This window comes from Stenella coeruleoalba (genome assembly GCF_951394435.1).
Source record: "Stenella coeruleoalba genome assembly, chromosome: 9".
NCBI classification, from domain to species: Eukaryota; Metazoa; Chordata; class Mammalia; order Artiodactyla; family Delphinidae; genus Stenella; species Stenella coeruleoalba.
Window position 1 is genome coordinate 13,946,178 of NC_137155.1, and position 24,805 is coordinate 13,970,982.

The 24,805-nt window shown below is 40.6% G+C and overlaps 1 protein-coding gene across 4 annotated transcripts in view; it reads left to right on the plus strand.

Moving 5' to 3' along the window:
* VPS41 (VPS41 subunit of HOPS complex) overlaps positions 1-24,805 on the plus strand; it is a 190,201-nt gene that overhangs the window by 105,178 nt on the left and 60,218 nt on the right. For all 4 annotated transcript variants that reach the window (XR_013829759.1, XM_079931512.1, XM_079931514.1 and 1 more), the window contains 3 exons: positions 9,746-9,865; positions 11,745-11,891; positions 17,239-17,305. Coding sequence is in view for 3 of the 4 variants with exons in the window: in XM_079931512.1 (XP_079787638.1) it covers positions 9,746-9,865; positions 11,745-11,891; positions 17,239-17,305 (334 nt within the window). In the remaining variant the exon portion in view is untranslated. The remainder of the gene's footprint in view (positions 1-9,745; positions 9,866-11,744; positions 11,892-17,238; positions 17,306-24,805) is intronic.

Genomic DNA, 24,805 nt, shown 5'->3' on the forward strand with positions numbered 1-24,805 from the left:
TTATTTTCTGCTTTTTTTTTTTGGTAGAAAACATGCCTTTTATAATAATAAAAAGCAATAATAAAAGAATGTATAAAGTAATCCCAACTATTTTTGTTGTTTTCAACTTAGCATTGTAAATCATATGAAATTCCCTACATTATTGAAGTCTAATCTTAGCTCAGATGTTCTTTAATGGTTACATAATATTCCATCCTGTGGGTCTATTTACTTTTCTTAATCATTCTCATATTATTGGACCATTAGGTTGTATCCAGTTTGGGGTTAGCATAAATCATGCTGTAATGAAGCTAGAAATCTTTTGTCTGTGTTTCTGAATGCTTTCCTAGCACTACGATTAGAATGACTGGGTCAAAGATTATGATTATCTTTTAGGCTTTGGATACATAACGGCCAGGTAAAGGTACATTCCAGAAAACACACTGATTGACACCATCTGTGTTAGAGGACCCGTTTCACCGTATCAGCCTGCCAATTTGATATACATAGAAAGAGATTCCAATGTGCTGTTTTGTAACTTCTTTAAATTATTAGTGATTTTGAGCATTTTTATTTACTAGTCACTTATCTCTCTTCCTTTGTGATTTCTCTGGTTGTAGTATTAGCTTGGGGCAGCTTTTAATATTACCATAGAAGCCAGGACAATCGACGACTGTCCGTTTGATATTTATTGTCAGTTTGAGCACAAATTATTGCTGCTTACTGAATAGCCTGCAGCCTTTTCTCCAATTTTAGCTAAACCTGGAATAATTATTCTTGTTCTAGGGAGGCATTATATAGGAGTCATAATGAGGCTTTAGAGTAGATGCTGAACCATGTACAAAGAGGACGAATATATTCTACTCCACAGATGTGAGTCTGCCCCCAAACCATCTGTCCTGCTGCTTCCTTGGAGGCTCTCGAAGACAAGCCACGGTGCCCAGTTAAAGTCAGGTTCATTTCACTTGGTTTCTTCTGTAGGCAGTGTCCTGATCTGTACTTTTCCCCTTTTGCTTCACTTTGTTGTTTTTTTTTTTTACTTGAAGTATAGTTGATTTACAATATTGTGTTAGTTTCAGGTGTACAGCACAGCGATTCCATTATATATATATGTATATATGTGTGTGTGTACATATTCTTTTTCAGATTCTTTTCCCGTATAGGTTATTACAAAATATTCAGTATAGTTCCCTGTGTTATAGAGTAGGTCCTTGCTGGTTCCCTTTTGCTTTACTTTGCATTGAGTGAAGTGCTTGTTCAGATCCATAAACCTGTGTGTTCAGGTGACTCTTTCTCTTATTCAAGACTTAGCAGTTTTGTGTTTCTTTTTCATAACCTTGCTGTGCAAAAATCTCCCCCTGAGTCGTCGATGATTGAGATTATGGGTAGTTAAAATTAGAGATATTTGTTCATCGCACAGAACATTAATTCGTTTCATCACCCAGTGGATGGCTTTTGTGTTTTCTCTACTCTTAGCGGGGCAAGGGGTCCAACCCTGAAGCCAGCCCCAGGAAACAGACCCTCAGACAGCTGCAAACTGAAAAACAGACCCAAGGTGTTTGACATGAACAACCAGTTCTATTAAGTCTGCAGGACCCACCTGGAAGGTTTTCTGTTTTCTTGCTTGTTTGTTTTGTTTTTAGTGGTAAAACTATTTTTTAAATGCCCCATTCATTTCTGGAATCCCATTTACAATTGTGAGTTGCATATGAAGGAACTGCAGATTGCTAGTTTGAATAGGAGTTTGCCTCACATGCTGGCTACAGTTGACTGCTAAACCCATGCAGATGGGCAAGTAGATATATAGATCTATCTCCCTCTGTCATTGCTAGTTTTTTTGTTTGTTTTTGTGTGGGGTTTTTTGGGGTTTTTTTTGTTTGTTTGTTTGTTTTTAATATAAAGGGGCTGCTCCTAAGTGGCATATCTTATGTTTAACTTCTTTGGTTCACCTTGAACCCATAGCTTGTATTTCTTGGTCACTAAATTGACTGTTACCTTACGTTGATATGGTGTTTTCTTAAATTTCAAAGCATATTTCTGGCTACATAGTTTTCACAGGAATAGTTAACTTCAAGGATTTGTCCAAAACCTGTGTGTGTTTTAGTTGTGTTTATTCAGATATTGCTTGGAAGCAAATAGCCTGTGAGGTGGCCTCTGGAAATCCACCTGTGTACAGAGACTTTCTCTGGTAGCAGTATCTGGCCTGTGTTTAACTGCTTTTAAACGTGTTAACTCACCTTTTGGGAAAGGGGATGCAGGAAATAACCACCAAATTGAAAGCAGTAATATATGTGGGAAATCCCTGTTTTCTTCCTACATGTTTTAAGTTCTCTCTCAGTGGTGTTTAGAAAGGCTGTGTGTTTTAAACTTTGGTACTGAGCCAAAGCAGGAAGCAGGACAAAGGTGTTCTCTGCTCTGTGGGGTTCTTCTCGGCCACTTCTGTCTCCATCAAGATTCAAGACTCCTATCTGCTGTCAGCGGCCAGCTACCACCCCAGGTCTTCTCCATGCTCACTAATTTTTTTTTTACTTGCCCTCTTGACTTTTTCCATTTTATCCCTAATCTCTTCCAATCTTGGATTTTAAAATCCTTCTGTGATAAGTCCTCCCCATCATTATGCCCTGTGTCTATTTTTACTGGGACAGCCTTATTTGGCTTTTTTTTTTTTTTTTTTTTTTTTTTTTTGCCGTACACGGGCCTCTTACTGTTATGGCCTCTCTCGTTGCGGAGCACAGGCTCCGGACGCGCATGCTCAGCGGCCATGGCTCACGGGCCCAGCCGCTCAGCGGCATGTAGGATCTTCCCAGACCGCGGCATGAACCTGCGTCCCCTGCATCGGCAGGCGGACTCTCAACCACTGAGCCACCAGGGAAGCCCTTATTTGGCATATTTTAAGTTGCTGGGTTTTGCTTTTCTTTCCCTATTTCTCTGTTTTATTGTCTCACACTCCAGCATCTTCTCTGATCAAGCATTTTGTCTTTTGTGGAGTCTGTTTTCTCCAAGCCTCTCGATCCTTCCTGGTGGAACACCCTTGCCCATGGGCTTATTAGACCCCAGACTCAGAGCAAGCAGTGATGCTGGTGTTTAGGGAGCCTGAAGGACTCAAATGATTTATATACTTGGAAGGTCACAAAGTGATTAAAAAAGGGCCAGTCACCCTCCCTTTCCTCCATGAGGGAAGAATGGTGATGGGTAATGACGGGTGTTAGGCTACCAGAACTGGCAGCTTTATTACAGCCCAATAGGAATCATGCCCGTGTGTGGGAGATGCTGGGATGTGGTGCAGGAAAGTTCTAGATAGATTTATCAGCACAAAACATAGGAGAATAAAGTGTATTGCTGAGGATCTGAGGGCTCCCATTGAAATATAAGTACTGAGAGTGCTGACTGCCAGAACATGGATTTATGGGAAATAAAGCCCTAAAGTACTTTCTCCAACAAAAAAATAGACCTCTTGGAAACAGTTTTTCCTCTCTATGTACTTAGCTCCCATTGAGCTTAAATTGCTCTCAGTATTGTGATAATGACAACTCAGTATTACAGGATGTGGAAGATGAACCAAATAAATTAACCAGCTGCTTTTAAGGGTAGTTCACCCAATGGCTTCCCCTCTAAAATGCTTTGTAGAAGATTTGTGCTCAGTAGGTCTCTAGGCAGTTTCATGGCTGCAAAAAAGAAATGGATTTTATTAAATGTCAGTGAAATACAGGCAGATAGTTTTGTGGTAGTTAAATTAGCATAGAATGTGTGTAAGAAAAGCAGATTGTCTCGTCTTAACTTGACGACATAGAGCTTTCTTTGGCATTCCTGCCAGATAGTGTGTTTCTGCCTGAAATGCCCATAGATTAGGATGGAAAAATCCTGACCCCTCCTGTCTGAAACTGTATGTCTTACAGAATGTTATCCATCAAATCCTGTATGTACAGCATGGTTGTACTTGAAGAGTTTCAAAGGACAGTAATGGGAATAATTCCATAATTACTAGCTGACGTTTAAGGTTTTATACTATGTGTGGATTAGGAAATAGGACTTATAAGTAAAGAATTAGGTGAATTGGGAGTTTGGGATTGTCCCAATACTCTATTTAAAGTAGATGACCAACAAGGACCGACTGTATAGCACAGGGAGCTCTGCTCAATGTTTTGTAATAACCTAAATGGGAAAAGACTTTGAAAAAGAATAGATACACAAGATACACATGTATGTATAACTGAATCACTTTGCTGTATACCTGAAATTAACACAACATTGTTCATCAACTATGCTCCAATATAAAATAAAAATAAAAAAAAAAGAATTAAGTGGAGTGGAGAGGGAAGGCAGAAATAAATGCTTCAAGGGGTCAGGCAGGTAACATAGAGGAGAGAGGCAGGCCAGGTGAGGGGACGGCCAGGAGAAGTGGGCCCTGTGACAGTCCAGAGAGCCCTGGAGCAGGCAGTCAAACCCATTCCAGGGATCACTGATCAGGCCAAATGAGAGGCCAGTGGACATCCCTGAAATCAAGGGGCTGCAGTTAAGGGAGGACTCACCTTCAAAGGACTTTTCAACTTTTTGACAAGTTGAACACAAATTATATCCTCTGGCGTTGAGCAAAGGGAAAGAGACCAGCATTTCAGGAGTAGGACATAGAGTCAGAATAAATGAGCCCTTTCTCAAGGTACAGATGTTTTCCTTGGATGAGTCAGTCTCAGGGTCCTTTTCCTATAGAGTTTTGAGATTAGGGCAGATGCTAGTGTGTCTGAAATAGTGTAGGGACCTTACTAACTAAAGATGGGCCGAGTAACTGGGGGATTTGGGAATCACACAGCTCTTCCTGTAGCAAATACATTGTGTGTATGGACCACAAAGGAAAGAAGAAGACTTGCAGACCTAGGAAAGCCTACTCAGTATCTAATATTTGTTATTCCTGTGTGTCTAGCAAAGTACGTATAACATGTGGTTTCTCTCCCCGATGGATTTGCAGTCTGCTAGGAAGAGGAGAAGAAAATACATGATCTCAGTGAACTAGATATAAAATGGTGCTGACGATCGCATGACTCAGAACCAGCATGACCGTAAGACGTATGTAGAACCAGGAAATCAGGGGGAAGTTATTTTGATGTACGAAAGAATTCTCCGAAATGATGGTCCTGTCTAATATATTTAAGGCTGTTTGTTTAGTTTTCAAATATAAACTTATATAAAATTTATATAAAAATTTATATAAAATATAAATTTCTTAGTTTTCAAATATAAAGTGATGAAACTACCGCTGTTTGAAAGACATGGGGAAAATAACATGAATCGTGTCTAAAATTATAATGGAAATTAGTTAAAATTTATTTCATTTACAGAAGCTAGGATATTAGCTGCCCCCCCACCTCCTGTTTTTGAGTACCCATCAGTGGCACAGAATGGGTACCACTGATGCCGCCGTCCGAATTATAAAAATAAGGGAGAAGCTCCTTTGCTCCTTTGATTTGTGTCAGAGCAGGTTACACAAGGTTTATTGTAATAGAACTCTGAAAACTCAGACTGAATTCAGCATTCTCTCCTTTTCTTCCTGCCCTCTGCTGGAAGCTTCCCTTGGAGCTAGAGCAGGAGACAAAGGAGGCTGGTGGCCTCAGCTTCATCCTATAACTGAAAGCACACTGACCACAGCAGAAAGGATAGAGTGGAGTGAGTTTGATTTGAATTACAACAGGACTTTATTAACAATTTTCTACAAGTTAAATGTTTTATTTAAAAAATAAGTACAGTTTATGTGAATTAATTCTAACACATAGTCAGGATGCTGCAACCATTCCTTCAAGTTCCAGTGAACTTTTTGATATTGTTTTGTTTCAAATATTCCCCTAAATTATCCTGACTGTACAAATTAGAGAAGGGATTTTCATCCGCCTATTAACATTATAAAAAATAATTCACATGTGCCATGCGGAATAATTATAAAATAGAAATAATATAAAATCGCCTGTTACCTCTTTCTGGAATTAATTATGATTACTTTGTAATGTGTCTTTCAGATTTTAATATATGGATACACATTCATATTTTATTTAAAAGTCATCATATTTAATCCTGTTTTGCAATCTGCTTTTTTATTTACTATGCCCTGAACCTCTTTTTCTGTTAATAAGAGTCCATATATAAAATCATTTAGAAATGATTGTACACTCTTCAGCTGTGTAGCTCTACTACATTTTACTCAGTCTATTTCTGGCCATTATAAATAACTTTACATAACTCTTTGCTCACTTATCCGATCACTTGTTAGCATAAATTTCTAGGCTAGGACTTCCTGGGGACATTTTTTAAAGCTTTGAGCCCATAATGCTAAAGGATCCTTCAGAAAGATTGTGGGTCCTACATACACACACACGTACACACACAGACAGCCATGTCCCTTGCCCCAGTGTCTGACCTTATCATTTTGGTTCATCTTTGTCAGTTTTTTCCTTTCCTTTTTCCTTCACCTGTCAATTCTGAGACCACTGCTATACTGTTTGGGGTGTTAATTTCATATAATGTTTTACTGTCTGGCAGGGCACATCCACAGGCCCACCCCCAAATTACTTAATTTAAAAAAAAATTCTTGTTATTCTCACATATTTTCAAATAAATTCATAGCATTTTGGAAGCTCTAGAAAAAGTTCCTTTGGGATTTCCTTTGGGTTTGCATTAAAATCTTAGGTTAACTTCGTAAGACTTAAGCTCTTCAGTGAGAACTTTGAGTCTTATCATCCAGGAACGTAATATCTTTCCATTTATTTAGTTCTCCTTCTCTCTCCCTCGATAAAGTATTTTGTTTTTGCTGTGTAGCTAGTACGCACCCATCTGTTTTTGTTCATTATTAACTTTGAGAGCTGTGGACTTTCCCTTGTTTACAACTTTGATTGCATCCCCTAAAGTTTAGGTCTGTGCTATTTGTATTTTCATTTTCCAAGTGCTCTGGTTGCAGTTCGATTTCCTCTTTTTATTTATTTATTTTTTTGGCTGTGTTGGGTCTTCGTTTCTGTGCGAGGGCTTTCTCTAGTTGCGGCGAGCAGGGGCCACTCTTCATCGTGGTGCGCGGGCCTCTCACTGTCGCGGCCTCTCTTGTTGCGGAGCACAGGCTCCAGATGCGCAGGCTCAGTAGTTGTGGCTCACGGGCCTAGTTGCTCCACGGCATGTAGGATCCTCCCAGACCAGGGCTCGAACCCATGTCCCCTGCACTGGCAGGCAGACTCTCAACCACTGCGCCCCCAGGGAAGCCCCGATTTCCTCTTTTACCCAAGGAGAGAGAGTATTTTTTTGTTTCAGTTTTTTTTCTGTTTTGCTCTTCTTATCCTTTGTTATTAATTTCTTGCTTAATTTTCTTGTCACCTGAGAATAAGGAGAATTATTTGTGAAGTTCTTCTCTACTTTACGGAATGTCTTAGTCATGTGTCAGGAGTGGGAGATTTTTTCTTATTCCCTAGACAAGTTTTATTGTTTTCAAATAGTGTACTTCTCCAAATTGCTGGTTTTCTTCTTGTTAGCACATATTTACTAGAAGTGGCTGTGAAGTTGCCTGTAGATTTTGTGAGAACGTTTCCACATCTTTTACTCTGGACAGTGGTGGGAGAAGGAAGTTTTATGTTTTCATTTTTGCTGAATTGGAACACAGTGTCTGTTGGGAAAACAGCTACCAAAGAATGTAATCATTGGTGCAGCAGGGAAGTGCTGGATTTTTTTAAAGCTTGCTTTCTGTATTTATTAAGGTAACTTTCTACAGGCACTGCCCACCTCACATAACTGGCACAACTGCCCTCCTGTGCCAGCCTGCCTGCTTTTTTCTTCCAAGCTGTGTCTCCAGGCAACAGCAGGAGTGGCTATTCAGGTGTGACTCTGCCAGTGCTGATCAAGGCCCCTGTGTCCCTGCCTGAGAGTTCCCCTGTGACTCCCCTCACCTCCAGCCGCCACTGCACTGAGTGTCATTCTGCTATATACTTGACCGAGGTGGGCTCTTTCTTGTAATGAGTTGGACCACAGCCTTCCCTGGGATCTTCTTTCTATCATGTTTTACAGAATTTCTAATTTAAAATTGAGGGCATATTTAATTTTGCTCACCCAGGTACAGATTATTCCCCTTTTAATACTACGTTGGCCATTTCTAGGTGGGGATTGGTGAGGGAGGGGAATTTGATGCCAGGGGGCATCTTCCCCTGGCCATCCAGCCAATCCTCCCTTCCAACAGGTGCTTGTGGAGTATTCCCGGGCCCCGCCCACTTCTTACAATCCCCTCCCCCTGACCCAGGCCACAGAGGGAAGACAGACATTGTGACCTTACCAATTCCTCATGTTGAATACGGTTGTCTTTAGCTACCTGTCTTTAGTGAACTGTGATCTTATACGTGGCAGGAGTTGTATTCTCAGGCTTTCACCTCTGATCCCAAGTTTCAGAGCTGTCCCGTCACAAAACGCTGCACACACTCCGTGGGCGCCTCGGCTCTGTTCTCTGCGTCATGGCCAAGGGAGAGGCTGAATCACAGGTGGAGGCCGTACCTAAGTGTCACTAGCTGGAGGCTTGGTGGTGGTGATTTCTTGGAACCTGGGCGGGGGGAGGATGAGATGGGTTAGAAAGTTGCTGCGCGTATGTAGAGGAGCTCTGTCCTGTGTTTATCCAATGAGAGCACCTGTGCTCAGTAGAAGCCCCGTCTCCAGTCTCCCCTGTGGCTGTTGTGAGGCCCCCTTGCTCTTGCATGGATGATAGAGAACTTTATACATTTCTGGCAATTTTACTTGACTAAACTCGGCTTATTAGTGACGGTGGACACTTATTTAATTTTAGGTTTTTTTTTCCTTTCCTTTCTTTCTGCTGCTTCTGGCTCTAGGAGCCTAACCATTGAGAAAGACATGTAAGAAATATAAATACTGTGAATTTACTCTCCACTATTCCCTATTTTTTCCCCTATTTTGGGGGTGGGGTATACTAAGGTAAACTGAAATTGACGCTTATGATAGGAATTTTAAAAATTCTGTTATGGAAACTCTCATCAGCAATTGCTTTTAAAAGGTTAACTGTATATTTCAGGATAACATGTCTAAAGTTATATAGTGTAAGTTACACAATGTATAAATTATACCTTGTATGTATTAAATGACATATTGTATAAAGACCTTTTTTTACAGGATTTAAATTGGATATATCAAGAAAAAACTTTTTATTGTATCCTTAATAATGCATGAATTCTAGAACTACATATTTATGTAGAAGTTTTGATTAAAGACCCTAGCTACTCTGAAGTTTTTGTAGAAGTTTAATCCTAAAGCAAATTTCTCTTATGACATGAATTACTGCTCAAAAATCATTGTTAAATTATTTTTCTAGGGTTAAGTGAAAGACCCCTTCTAATCATTGCAGTTTAATCTGTGGCTAATATTTTATTTTCAGGGAAAACATTATCAGGTTTTGATTTCCCAGTTTACTAAATAAATTAATTCATGGTCAACTATTTGAAGAACTTTCTGTGATAAAAATCTTTCTACTAGTGTACATTATTTTCCCTGAATTTTGGTGTTTTGGTGCCATCTTGTGGCTGGACTGTGTAGTAACCTCAACACCCAAACACATTTCAGTGTCCTCGATAGGGTAAAGGATAGACTGGGAATGCTTTCCAAAATGCAAATCATGTACCACTAGAAACCTACATTTAAAGGGCTGAGGATAGTTTGTTACTCGGTGAATGGACAAGAAAAAATAGTAAGGAATTTGATATATGACTCTTGGTTTCTAAAATTCTGTTTTCATGATATTTGCCCCTAGTTGCTGCTGTTTGAACGGTCTTGGATGAGCAGATGGAAGTCTTCAGTTCTGCACGAAGGAGAAGGGAACATACGGAGTGTGAAGTGGAGGGGCCATCTGATTGCCTGGGCCAATAATATGGTACAAGCAGTGTCCCTAACGCTGGTTCAGAGCTAGAAGGACAGCCGGACCGAGAGCCCTGCGACAAAGGGCAGGGATGGCGCTCCTGCCACCGCCATTTCTCTGGGTTTTTTTATATCCCCGTATCTCCTCCCTCTTTTTTTTTTTAACATCTTTATTGGAGCATAATTGCTTTACAATGGTGTGTTAGTTTCTGCTTTATAACAAAGTGAATCACTATACATATACATATATCCCCATATCTCCTCCCTCTTGCGTCTCCCTCCCACCCTCCCTATCCCACCCCTCTAGGTGGTCACAAAGCACCAAGCTGATCTCCCTGTGCTATGCGGCTGCTTCCCACTAGCTATCTATTTTACATCTGGTAGTGTATATATGTCCATACCACTCTCTCACTTCGTCCCAGCATAGCCTTCCCCCCTCCCCGTGTCCTCAAGTCCATTCTCTACGTCTGTGTCTTCACTCCTGTCCTGCCCCTAGGTTCTTCAGAACCGTTTTTTTTTTAGATTCCATACATCTGTGTTGGCATACGGTATTTGTCTTTCTCTTTCTGACTTACTTCACTCTGTATGACAGACTCTAGGTCCATCCCCCTCACTACAAATAACTTAATTTCATTTCTTTTTATGGCTGAGTAATATTCCGTTGTATATATGTGCCACATCTTCTTTATCCATTCATCTGTCAATGGACACTTAGGTTGCTTTCATGTCCTGCCACTGAAATTTCTAAAAGGTACATGGAGCGATTGATATCATACCCGGAGGGTAAAGAAATTACATTGCTTTTGGTGTTCATGGGAGAGTAATTTCCAACATATTCTGGACTCTATCTTAGAGGAAGAAAGCTGAGGCATGGAGAATAGCCAAGAAAATGAAAAGGCATCTTAATAATGAAAGGGCTGCATTGGAAATGTGGTCTTGAAAATACCATTTGCCTATTAGCCGAGGGCAAATGCCAGTTGCTATGAAACAAGGGCAGGATATTGCTGATTTTTCTTTTACTCTCAGTATAATCACAGACCCAAAACAGGCCTGCCTTTGAAAAAGGGGATCCTAATTTTTGGTACTTCACTTATCTCAAGTTTACTCAATATCAGTAGGGCGAGTAGAAAGTTTAAAAATTACCTTTTGGACATCTGGCATAGCTTTTGGAATTTTGAGGTATAATTTAGCAAATCAGTGCTATTCCTTTTTGGCCTCACTACATGGCATGCGGGATCCCAGTTCCCCAACCAGGGATCGAACCCATGCCCTCCATGCTGGAAGCGCAGAGTCCTAACCACTGGACTACGGGGGAAGTCCCCTGCTATTCCATTTTGAATGGTAGAAACCTCCCAGAATCTACCATGCCAGTCAGGACTTTTCTTACTTCTCCTGGGTCACAGTCAAGGTCCACAGACATGTGGTCTTTTGGTCTATTTTCATTTAGCTGCTTGCTTGATGTTTCCATTTGAGTACTTTAAAATGTCAGGCGTGTTTTTCTTTATACAGTGGTTTTGCAGATTCAAAGCTTTTCTGAAAAGCAAAGCCCGTATTTGTGGTGGAACGATACAATTAGAGATGTGACTTTCTGTCTTTTTGGAAATGCAGTTGTTGATATCTGTACATTGCCCACTTGTGTTGGATTTGAGTGGCCTGTGCCATCCACTCATAAAATCTAGTTTGCCTAGAAAGAAGGACAGAGGTTTTCTTTCGTTTTGGGTTTTCACAGGATTCTTGTGGAGTAGGAACGTTTCTGCGGCTCCCAGCAGCACCTAAAAAACACTGTCGATACTTTGCTATGCTGGTTATCCCTGATGGTTAGCAGTGGCCATTAATAAATTTTTTTACCTTCCTTCTCCCAAGGAGAGGATGCTTAATGCTATTTTATTTTCCAGGGTGTGAAGATTTTTGACATCACCTCAAAGCAGAGAATCACCAACGTGCCCCGGGATGATATAAGTCTTCGCCCCGATATGTATCCCTGTAGCCTCTGCTGGAAGGACAGTGTGACACTGATCATTGGCTGGGGCCCCTCTGTCAAGGTAGTTTTGCTTGTATTTCTTGTACGTCTGTGTTGTTACAGAGCTACCGAAGGTGGTCCACAGGAGAGCGAGTCCTTGAATGGCTTCTCGGAACCAGAATATTTTCACCTGCATGTTATTGTCATGTGATAATCATTTCATGCTTGAATTCTTCCATATGCATAGATTTTCAGATCTATCCTTTCTCCTGAACTTCTCCATGTTCAAAATGGTGCTGCCTTTGTGATCCTTTTTAAATTTCCCATAACCCGATTGGCCTTAGCTCTATGTAAAGCATGTGTTAGGTGTTGTTGGTTCACCTGGGTCCCTTTCGTTATTGTTCTTTTCATTTCCCGTAGCTTTGATTCTGAGCTTCTTCACTAGGACCGATGGTGGAAAAAAGAAGGTTGAGATGAAATCGTCCTGCTTGCTCGGTAGTAGTTTGGTGGAGTGAAGACCCAGGCTTATTATGGATGATAAGATTTGGGGCTATTTTGTCACGTATATTATCTGCCAATATGTGCCTGGGTGAATGAAGCTATTCTGCAAACGGAGGCCCCAAATCCATTCACCTTTATTTCATGCCTAGTCGTTTTTCTTGTATTAGATGTTTCAGAGCCAAAAGTTGTTTTCTTCCCTTTAAAAATATATACCTTAATCTAAACAACGTAAACTAAAACTTAGCTGAGTTAAAGACGCTGTGAGAAAGTATCCCAGCCAGTCTAATGGAAGAGCTCGGCTCTGAAGAGTCACGCAGACGTGGAATCCATTCCAACTTTTCCACTTAACTTCTTGCGTGACCCTCGCTGAGTCTTACTCTCCTAATCTGTAAAATGGGCGTGTTAATTGTTCTCACATCACATGTTTCGGAGACGATTAAACGAAGAGCTTAGCATAGGATCTGGAGTATTGTACTTGATAAATATCAGTGTCATTGTTATGCCGTAAAATTCCAGAGAAGTCATGAAAGAGACCTGGCTATTTAAAATTGTTCAGTGGAAAGAAAAGCATAAAAATTATTAATGTTATCACCAAAATAAGTGTTGTTAATCTGAGGTAAAGTCTCGTTGATACGATTCAGGTTCTCTTTCTTTCTTAATTGAACACGTGGTCATTATTTCCATGTGTTAAATGAACACAACATGATTCACATTTAAGGTAACAGGAAGGAGGTTGTACCCCCAAAGTCTATGATAAAAAAGTGATTCCCAGTCTCCCTATCCCATGCGTGTGGTTACTGATCCAATAAAGTAATGTTCTTGATATTTTTTAAGTTTCTTAGATGGACCAAGTGGCTTTTTCCTCTGTTGTGATTCGCTTTTCTTTCGGTGAAAGATAAGGGAAATTAGTCTATGGGGACATGTGAGAAGTTTGCTGACTGTTACCAGAAATGCTTCCTCTATTAGGCTGAATAATGGTCCCCAAAGACAGCAGGTCCTAATTCCCACCACCTATAAATGTTTCTTTATGCGGCAAGAGAGTCGGGCAAAACATGTGACTAATGAAGCATCTTGAGTTTACCCTGCATTATCTGGGTGGGCCCTCTAAGAGGGAGTGCTACCCCAGAAGAGGAGAAGGCAGTGTGACCATGGATGCAGGGATTGGAGTGAGGCAGCCAAGGAATGCTGGAAGCCACCAGAAGCTAGACGAGGAGAGGAACAGATTCTTCCCTAGAGCCTCTGGAGGGAGCGTGGCCCTGCTGACACCTTGAACTTAAATCTTAGGGTTAGTACCCCATGCAGCTGCTGGGGAGGGGTGTGAGCTGAGGAAGCAGGAGGGGCAGATCCTTGAGACTGGAGTGAGATTGGTGAGTCTCTGTGGTACATAAAGGAAGGCATTATTGCCGGAGTGGATGGAGCAGGTGTGGAGAAGATGGATAGAAGATGACAGAAGGGATAGGGACAGAGGGAGGGAGGGGTGTGTGTTGTGATGGAGAAGATCGTGTAAGGGCTCTCTGGGACAGAGCTCTGACCACAGCACCTAGGGGATAGTATAGGCCATGGCCCAGCTGCCAGTGGTGTCATGTGTCCTTGTCTTCAGAGGGGCTGTAGGATGGCCAGAGACACCATCAGGCTTTGGCGTGAGTCCCAGCTCCAGCCTTGAGGTCCTGGGCAGCTCTCAGAGCCTCTGTGTTCTTGTGTCTACATTAGGGCTGGTAGTATCACCTTCCAGGGGCGTCTGAGGATTGGAAGAGGCCCGGGCAGTCCTCAAGTTCTGTCACTCTCTCTCAGATCTCTCCACTTCCCTCCATCCCCCGTCGGGTCCCCTGACTCTAGTTTCGCCCCCCTTAATTCTGCCCTAAACAGTGCAGCCAGGATGATCTTTTCAGAGTGCAGATCAGGTGATGTCAGTCTCCTGGTTAAACCCCTCCAGGATGCTCATTGCTCATAGGATGACATCTTCCTCTTTCATGATGATCTGCCCCGTGTTCCTGTCTAGCCCCTCCTTCCCCTGTCCTCTCTGCTTCTGTCTGATTACCTTCCCGTTGAGGGCCCCAAGCTGTCAAGTTGCCCTTTGGCACCTGTCCTGTATCTCCTGCTTCAACTTACATGGCGCTTCTTCCAGGAAGTCTTCCATCCCTGCTAGTAGATGCCCCCTGCTCTGTATTTCTGTACTTCTCCATCACACTTCAGTAAATGCCTTATTTAGTTGTTTGTCTCCCCCACTGCACCATAATCTGCCTAAGAACAGAGCTCTATCTGCTTTACAAAGCCCTCAGCTCAGGACAGGTGCCCCGTAGTTGCTAAAAAGTGCTAATTAATATTTCTATTTCATATATATATATATATATATATTATTGTTACACTTCAAACCACGTGGAACACTGCTCCATGTGTACTTTTATCAACACATTAAATAAAGCAGTTGTTCAGTTGGCATGTGGAGCGTGCCTATTAGACAATTTAGTAGTTTCCCTAGTAAGTGTGGATAGAAGAGTGGATAACTTATACGAAGAGAAGGAAAATTGGGGGAGCGGACAGGAAATTGTCTGAGATGGACAGGAAACAAATGACAGAAAGTGGGAAATTGTCTGAGATGGACAGGAAACAAATGATAGAATCCAATCAAAGGAGAAAATAGCCTGTCACTTCTCAGTAAATGCCTGTACCTCCACAGCACTGGGTTCAAGTCCCGTGTCAGAGAAAGAGAGTACTGTGGCCCTCTGTGTCTGTGGGTTCTGCATCAGTGGATTCGACCAACCTCGATTGAAAATATTTGGGGGGAAAAGATCCAGAAAGTTCCGAAAAGCAAAACTTTAATCTGCTGGAAACCAGTAACTATTTATTAACATTTACATTGTAGTAGGTATTATAAGTAATCTAGAAATGATTGAACGCATATAGGAGGATGTTTGTAGGTTATATGCAAATACTATGCCATTTCCTATAATGGACTTGAGCATCTTCAGATTTTGGTATCCTCCAGGGTCCTGCAGATACCAAGGGATGACTCTACTGTCAGGTAGTTGCCGTGTTCCTGGACAGTGATTTGGACATGGATATTAGCCAGACCAAACCTTAAAAAAATGTACATTGATCTATCAATTCTACTTCTAGGAATTTATCCTAAGGCAACAAAAGTCCAACAGTTTTATACATGAGTATGTTGATTGCACTATTGCTTGCATCAGAGATAGATAGAAGAAAAAACTAATGTCTAAAATAGGATTGAGTAAATAAATGACAGTATATCCCTGTAATGAAATGCTATAAAGACATTAAAGAATTATGTAAGGATATTTAAATAATACGTTAAATTAATTGTAGTAATTTTAGGTTGAGAAAAGTAGCTTCCCCAAAAGTGTGGGTTGCTAATAGTGTTCACTTTGTTGTGGGACCACAGATAATAATTTGGTTTTTTCCCTTTGGGTTTTCTGTATTTTAGAATTTTTCATATGGTAGCTATACTTAGGGTTGCAGCTATAAATTAACACAATAAATGCTGCCTAAAAGAAAAAGGAAAAAAAACTAGTCCCTGATGAAAGTTGTATAAGATCAGTACTTAACTTGAGGTTCAGCTTTTTTTTTTAATTGAAGTGTAGGTGATTTACAATGTTGTGTTAATTTCTGGTGTACAGCAAAATGATTCGGTTATACATATATATACATATATATATTCTTTTCCATTATGATTTATTTCATATTCTTTTCCATTATGATTTATCACAGGTTATTGAATTTAGTTCCCTGTGCTATACAATAGGACCGTGTTGTTTATTCATTCTATATATAATAGAATGCATCTACTAATCCCAAACTACCAATCCTTCCCTCCCTCAGCCCCCTTCCCCTTGGCAACCACAAGTATGATAATCTCTGCGTCCATCCATGTTGCTGCAAATGGCATTATTTTGTTCTTTTTATGGCTGAGTAATAGTCCGTGGTATATATGTACCACATCATCTTTATCCATTCATCTGTTGATGGACGTTTGAGGCTCAGTCTTAACCTGGATGAACTTAACTTAACGTGAATAATGTGAATTTTTCTCATTTCTTATTACAAAATAGAATACATTTCCGTTAGAAAATATAGCAAAGAAAATATAAAGTATCTCTAGTCTTACCACCCTAAAACATCCACTGTTAACACACATATGTGTTAAGGGTTGTGTGTAAGTGAGATATATACAAAAATAAATATATAAAATCTCTATCCAAACTGTATACATACAATTGAAAATAGGAGTTGGCAAACTTTTCTGTAAAGGGCTGGTAGTAAATATTTTAAACTTTGCATGATACATACTGTTTCTGCTGAGTATTTTTCCTTTTATTTCTGTTTTTCCTTCTCTCTCTTCCTCCCTCCCTCCTTTTCACTTTTTCAAGGCCTCAAAAATACAAAAACTCTTTTTAGCTTCCAGGCCATAAAAAAAGCAGACCAGGGGCCGGGCTGTTGTTTGCCACCCCTGATTTAAATTATATAATACATTGATTTTAATATGCTCAAGAGAAGAAGAAGAGCATGTGACGCTTTTGCAAAGTATTATTTAGCAACAGTGAAATGTTACTAATATGTGATCAGAAACACAAGACCTACTGTGGGTGCTTCTGTTAGAGATAGATAGAAGGAATCTGTGGGTAGAGTTGCAGAGAATGGGTCATTGAAACCATATTAAAACTATATTAGTTTCCTTCCTTTCTTTGTCCTCGGATAAAACTTTATTGAAGAATGGTGTCAGAGAATATAAGTAATGGTTGCTATATGTCATTGAAGTTAATTTCCATCACTTAAGTCACAGGGTAGGTTGTGTGCATTCCATCTTGAGTGCTACACGGCTAATTTAGCAAAAGTACCTTATAGTGAATGACACGTGATGAAGAGTTTTCTATCAGATGAATAAAATAACCTGTGAATTTCTTTTCTAGATATGCTCGGTGAAGGAACGGCATGCCAGTGAAATGAGGGACTTGCCGAGCCGATACGTTGAAATAGGTATGCCTTCTGTGGTGTAAACCTTCAGAAGAGAATCCGTGTTATGAAGGGGAGTCCTAAGGCTGTGTTCTTCAGGGCTCATCATTGGTACCTTGATGAAATAGATCAAGAAACTTCTAAGATTTGAAGTTTGGCTGTAGAGACCCTTTATTCTAACACTATTTCTAATTTTTACACAATAATATTGTAGTTGGCTTTGAAGTTGAATAACCATGAGCTTGGGTTCCGGTTCTGTTATTTACCACCTGGACTTTGGACAAGTTTCTGCGTGCCTCAGTCATTTTCATCTATAAAATACAGAAAAGAATACCTGTCTCACAGGTTGTTGGTCAAATTCCAAGCATGCGTGCACAGCTCATAATACAGTACTCACACTTGGTATTGTCAACGTGTGCCTTCTAAATATTTATTTCCCTCATCACTGGTCTGGTCCAAACCGCCATAGTCTTATCTGGATCGTGAGCCAGCAGCCTCCTAACTGGTTCATCTCTTTCCACTGTGAATTACTGTACTCTAGTCCCCCGCACTGCAGTCAAAATACAAATGAGTTGGTGTCACCACCCTTCAGTCCCTTCCCATTGCTCTTAGGATAAAGCTGAGACTCCTTAACTTGACCGTGGGGATCTGCGTTGGCCCTCACCTGCCTTTCTAGCTTCAGCTCATAACAAGCGTCTCCTTGGTCTCTGTGCTCCAGTCACACTGGCCTTCTTCCATCTGCCCGTGCTGCTGCTTCCCATCTCTCTAGAATGCTCTTCTTGCCTCTTTTTACTTCATGGACCCCTTATCATCTTTAATCATACCTCAGCTCAAGTGTTGCTTTTGTGGGAAGGCCCACTGGTCCTCCCTAAGCAGGTCAAATCCCCCCATGATAGGCATGTAGCATTTCCCTTTCTAGCCCTTGTTTGAGTTGCAGTGATCGTGTGATTATTCAGTGCATTTCTGTCTCTTCCACCAGACTATAAGCTCCTTGTTTTTGCTCAGTGCTTGTATCTCAGGGACCTGGCACCATACCTGGCACATAGCAGGTGCTAAATAATTTTGGTTTGAATGAATCAGTGACTCTAGAAACAACTGTTCAGGAAAAGTATGCCAAGGAGGCTATGCCACTACTTTTATACCTTAGTTTTAGGACCTAGTGCCAAACTTACTCAAACAGAAAGGGTGAGAATTGACTGACTTTTGTCAGTTAAACAAAGTAAAAGCTCTTCTTGTATTATTTAGAGCTGAGTAATAATAGGAGACAGTTTTGTGGCGGAGAAGGTGTGCCATGTTATATGTCAGCTGAAAAGTTTATTTACCCATTTGCGTGGTGGATGGGGAATATACATTTGATGGGTTGTTATAACAGGATGAAGCTGAGATAAATCATTTGCACATGACTGTACTTTTTTTTTTAATTAATCTTTATTTATGGCTGCATTGGGTCTCCGTTTCTGCACGCGGGCTTTCTCTAGTTATGGCGAGCGGGGGCTACTCTTCATTGTGGTGCGCGGGCTTCTCATCGCGGTGGCTTCTCTTGTTGCGGAGCACGGGCTCTAGGCGCGTGGGCTTAAGTAGTTGTGGTACGTAGACTCAGTAGTTGTGGCACACGGGCTTAGTTGCTCTGCAGCACGTGGGATCTTCCTGGATCAGGGCTGGAACCCGTGTCCCCTGCATTGGCAGGCGGATTCTTAACCACTGTGCCACCAGGGAAGTCCCATGACTGTACTTTCATAAACAGAGAAAGATGTACCCACCAGGCAAATATGGTTGTAGCATTTAAATCTGGGATATTTTATACTTGAAGTCAGAAGTTGGTGGTAGGGTTTTAATAGTTTTGCTGTTCTTTTGTTTGTTTTGCCTTAGAAGGATAAATACATAAATTCATAGTTCGGATTTCTCAGGGTCTGGATGAAATAGGTAAATACAGAATATAATGATACTGAGGAACTAGATAAGACTGAGAACTAGAAGATAAAGATAATTATTTCACTATCTCTGTTTTCTGCCCCTTCCCTGCCTACCAGAATAAAACCTGAACATCTCAATGCATAGTGTCCTGAGAGATAAGTATTAGAATATTTTAAATACAGATGAGTTTAAAAAAAAAAAAAAAGAAAGGCAAGAACTCTGGGAACTTTAGGATGTAAAAATTGCCAGGAAGGCATAAAAATGCAGCAATGTCATCTTCTCTCCTTAGTTGGTGTTTATTGCTTGCCTACTAGGTACGGGCCATTGTGCTGTGTGTATTACCTGCTTTAGTTCACTGTCACAGCAGCCCTTTGAAGGGCAAGTAGTAGGCTTCTTGTTCTATAGATGAAGAAAACTGAGGCTCAGGGTGGTAAACAACCTGTCCAAGGTCTTACTGCTGTGGCATTAAAATGGATAGAATCTAACCCTGCAGAGCCAGGCAGGGAGGCCAGGCAGTTTGCCAAATTCCTGTCTGATATTGATAAGGTTGTTTTACCTCCCTAAGCCAGACTTTCCTCACCTATAAAATGGAGGTGAGGGACTTCCCTGGCCATCCAGTGGTTCAGACTCCGTGCTTCCATCGCAGGGGGTGTGGGTTCGATCCCGGGTCGGGGAACTAAGTTCCCACACGCCATGCAGTGTGGCCAAAAAATTTTTTTAAAATAAAAAATTTAAAAAGTAAAATGGAGATAAGACCTACTGTCTCAGATAGTTGGGAGAATTAGACATGATTCTAAGGTCTGTAACACTGTCCTTGGCACACAGTAGGTGTTCACTGAATCACAGTGGTTATTATCACCGTGCAGACTTCCATCTCAGCTCCATGACTACTAACAGCCGGCCCAGTGGTGGCCCTAGAGCCCTGGGATCACATTATTAAAGTGTGTTTTGTCTGTACTACAATTTCCATGAAATAGACCGTGTGTGAGTACTAACAGTATCACATTAGGGACATTTTACTAGTATGGTTAATGGTTAAGTACCATTTTTTCCCCTCTTGAGAGCAAACCTTTAAGAATATAAACCATTGCCACAGCAGGAGGCAAAGTGGTTTAGATAAGAGTCCTTGACTAGAATAAAGGAAAAGAGAAATGTTAGGAGGTCTGGATTACAATTTGCTTTATGACAGTGTAAGCCACTGTTCTTTAGTAAATGAGGTGAAAATGACATTGAGATGAAAGAAATATCTGTGGCTGTACATTACATTTCTCAGAAGCCAGGTGTTTATAACTCTTCCTTATAAATCCGAATCTCAAAAACAATGCAAAAGTTATTCCTCTCAATAAGATATTCTTGTAAATGAAAGCTAATAATGATAATAAAGATGAAGCTTACTGGCCAATCTCTAATCCATGAAGACGTAAGGTTACACAAGGTTTGGGGGATGTCATTTCTTCTTCCAAATTACAGTTTTAAAAGTAGGTTGTGGTCCATGCCTGCTGTACTTACTTAACTTAACTTGGGTCTCTTACTGTCACAGGACTCCCTAACTCTCTGGCACTTTTTACCAAAGTCGTCCATGTTCTTAATGGAATGGTAGTTGGGAGCTGCTACTATGTTGTTGGGAAATGAAGCCAATACTGGTGTGTCATCTTGGGGGCATCTACTGCCAAGGGCGGATAACTTACATGCAAGGAATTAATGATTGACTCCCTAGTCTTGATTTCATATGGAAGTCTATTTCAAAAATAATAATAATCAAGAGAAAAGCTACATGGGAATCTACATAAAATGACAGAGAGAAGCCAGGAAGAAAGAGAAGGCGAAGAAAATAAGGGACATCTTTTTCACTTCAATTAAGCGGAGTCCGTAGTGTTAGTTTATTATATGCTGTGGCTCTATTTAGCACATTGTTCTATTTTCAGCCTCTTGATTGACTTGGAAATTGAAGGCCTTTTTGCATGGTGGAAGAGAGCTGTGAAATGCATGCCTTTCTTAGGTCTAAGTCTCTCTATCCACCTGTTAGCATTCTGACCCAGACACACAGGTTCCAGCAGTGGGACAGGTCTCCCGTGCATGTGAACGACGAGGCTCACCTCCGTGTCTTAAGTCTCAGTAGAAATCAGGGCAGTTCAAGGTGTCCATAAGGATCTAGCTCTGTATGGTTTTCTGTTCTGTTAGACTTCAGTTTGATTCTCTCTAATCTATTAATTCTTCTGTTCTGCATTGAATTTTTTCCCCCACATTTTTTAATGAAAATTATTAAACATACCAAAAAACTAAAGAATTTTACTGGATCTATTTACTCGCTTCCTTGATTCCACAGTTAAGATTTTATTATACTTGTTTTATTACGCGTCTGTTCCTCTATCCATTTGTCACTCAGTGCTGGAGACTCAAATACTTGTTGGAAGTGGAGTTAATAAATTTTCTCTACCATAAGTAGCGGTAAGAAATCGGAAGCACCTGAAGTAAGAAGTATATCTTGTTCATTTTATAACAACTGCCACCAGCCACATGCTTAAATACATTACACACAGAATTTTGTTTAATCTTCACAATGGTCCCAGTGGGTAGGGCTGCTATCCCATTTTATAGGTGAAGAGGCTGAGGTTTAGAGGGACCAAGTAACCTGCTCCAGATGCGGACATTCGGAAGCAAAGAAGGCAGCGTTTGAGCACAGATAAGCCTAGTTTCGAAGCTGTTTCTCCTCACTGCTGTGCCATGCGTTCGTCCATGCGTGCCCTCCGCCTAGCCCCAAGCCCTCACATGCAGCCAAAGTAACTGATGAGAAGAAAAGCAGCTTGCCGCAGGCACTCAGATACCAACCATGGGGCAGAAATTCTCCAAAGACCCTTTAAATATGCAGTGAGGATGTCTGCTCCCCTGTTCTACAAACAGCCAGATGAAATGGACATGCAGTAGATTTGTTTTTGTATTTTGGTTCAAGTGAAGTATCTCATTTAGAAAAATAGAAATTTTGTTTCCCCTTGTATTCTGGGACTGACAGCTCTTCATCGTTTCTCCTCCAAATGCTTAGGGAATCTCTAGAACCTAGTTGCCTTGGATGGCTATCAAAATTGTTTCTAAGGAAAGGAAGTCAAATCCAGACGGTGATGTGATTCTTTCAGCCCTCTTGTGTGCCCTTTCTTATTGTCTGGCTTAAGTTTAGTTGATGTATCAAGGCAGTTTTGGATTTTTGGGGGGGGGAGGGTGGGTGGTTAGGTCTCTGAATGTGTGTATGTATTTATTTTTTAATTTTATTTTATTGTAAGGACACTTCACATGAGATCTACCCTCTTAACAAAATTTTAAGTGTATGTACAGTACACTTTGTGCGCGTTGATTAGCAACTTTCTTTTTCCCCCTCCCCCCCAGCCTTTACAACCACCTTTACTCTTTGATTCTACGAATTTGACTATTTTAGGTACAATGTTTGTCTTTCTGTGTCTGGCTCATTTCACTGAGCATAACGGCCTCAATGTTCATCCAGATCGTTGCATATTGCAGAATTTTTTTGTGAGGCCACATAGTATTCCATTTTCCATATATAATACATACCACATTTTCTTATCCATTGCTGTGTCGGTGGCCATTTAGGTAATTTCTGTATCTTGGCCGTTGTGAACAGTGCTGCAATGAACATGGGAGTGCTAGTGTCTCTTCAAGATCCTGATTTCAGTCCTTTTGGATGAATACCCAGAAGGGAGTTGCTGGATCATATGGCGGCTCTATCTGAATGGTTTTTTTGAGGAACCTCCATCCTCTTTTGCACGGTGGCTGCACATTTGCATTTCAACCAGCAGTGCATAGGGTTCCAACTTCTCCACATCTTCACCAACACTTGTCAGCTTGTCTTTTTTTTTTTCTTTAATAGCCTATTTACAGCTTAAAGTATAACTATTTCGTTTTGAACCTTTTGACCCAGAGGTCTTTGACCATCCCCTTGTGTGTGGTCTAAGCAGTGTGCGGTCAGCTTCTCACAGAGTCACTCTTTATCACTGCTGCTTCGTGAGTGCTGAAGTTGAGTATCTGAGATGATCACATCCGCTTAGCTTTGTCACAGTGTAAGCTGAATATCGATTAGAAGATATAGAATTAAATTGCAGGCTAAACTCATCTTATATAGCTCTGATTTACGTGTAATATTGGCTCCTGATTTGAATGTTTGTGTTATTTTGTCCATTGGCTGTTCTCTTCTGTTTCACTGCCGTATATTAGGTCTTCTCCTTAACTTGCTGATATAAAGCATTGTAAAGTCACTTTTACTTCAATGCATCTGCTTCATAGCAGTCCCAAGGATGTTAAAATGTGAGTTCCAAATGTATTTTCTTAGCTCAGTGGTCATGCTGACAGAGTGTCCAAATTTCTCAAAGTTTATAGACATTATATCTAGTTGATTAAGAAATACTAATATCTGGTTATTAAAGGGTCAGATTCTCTTGGGAATAGGGCACTATCATAAACGGACCTCAGTGCTTTTTCATATGTGAATATAAACCAAGGGAAGATAATTGTCCTTATTTATAAATTGCTTGACAAACATTGTTTGCTTCTTTAAGAATCATAGAAACTAAAATCTATAGGGTATTATTTATTTAGCTCCAGTGAAGATACCAAATCCTTCTGGGTCACATTTAGCTAACAGGCATTTTGCAACCAGCAAAGGGAAAACAAGGGCCCCAAATAAAAAAGCAACACAAGTTCTATGTACTGCAGTGCATGGGAAACTCAAGGGAAGGGCAGGGCACCCTGGCTGCATGCAGAACTGGCAGAAAGTAGTCAAGCCCTTCACTTCTTCTGTTCCTGCTAAGGTGGCGCCATTTTGCCCTTAGCACCTCTGTGTTCTGATTTATGTTTTCTAGTGTGACATATCTAGGAAGAGTAAGCTTTCAAATTCTACTTTTGCTGGGCTTCTACTTAAGGGACCTTAGTCAAGTTATTTAACATCACTGAGCTTCAAGGCCCTTTTAAATTGTATATAAGGTATTATAGTGGAAAAAGATGATGTATGTAAAATATTTAACATCCTGCTTGTCAGTATAGTAATGTTCATTAAATAGAAGCTATTATTAATATTACTATTCTATTTCGTGAGAGAGAAAAACAGTGGTTTCTTTTAACAATCAGGAGACGAAAACATTGTGTTGCATAAAGTCAATTGAAAGAGAATGGGGGAAAGATATAAATAAGGATTTACTGAATTATTCTGAAGAGGTTAATACATTTCATGATACTTTCATAGGTACGAGTAATAATGAAGAGTATGGAGTTAAATATCTCTTACAGGTCTGAATACAATGATATTAAGTGAGATAACCTAGTTATGAATTATTTGGAGATGGTCTTTTTATACAGAGCCAAATAAAATCTTGACTTTTATTCCTTACAATTTAATATACATTAGTTTTTTAAATCTATTTTAATGATTTTTTTCCATGAAAATGTTTTTTATTTTTTATTTATTTATTTTTTGCGTTACGCAGGCCTCTCACTGTTGTGGCCTCTCCCGTTGCGGAGCACAGGCTCCGGACGCGCAGGCTCAGCGGCCATGGCTCATGGGCCCAGCCGCTCCGCGGCATGTGGGATCTTCCTGGACCGGGGCACGAA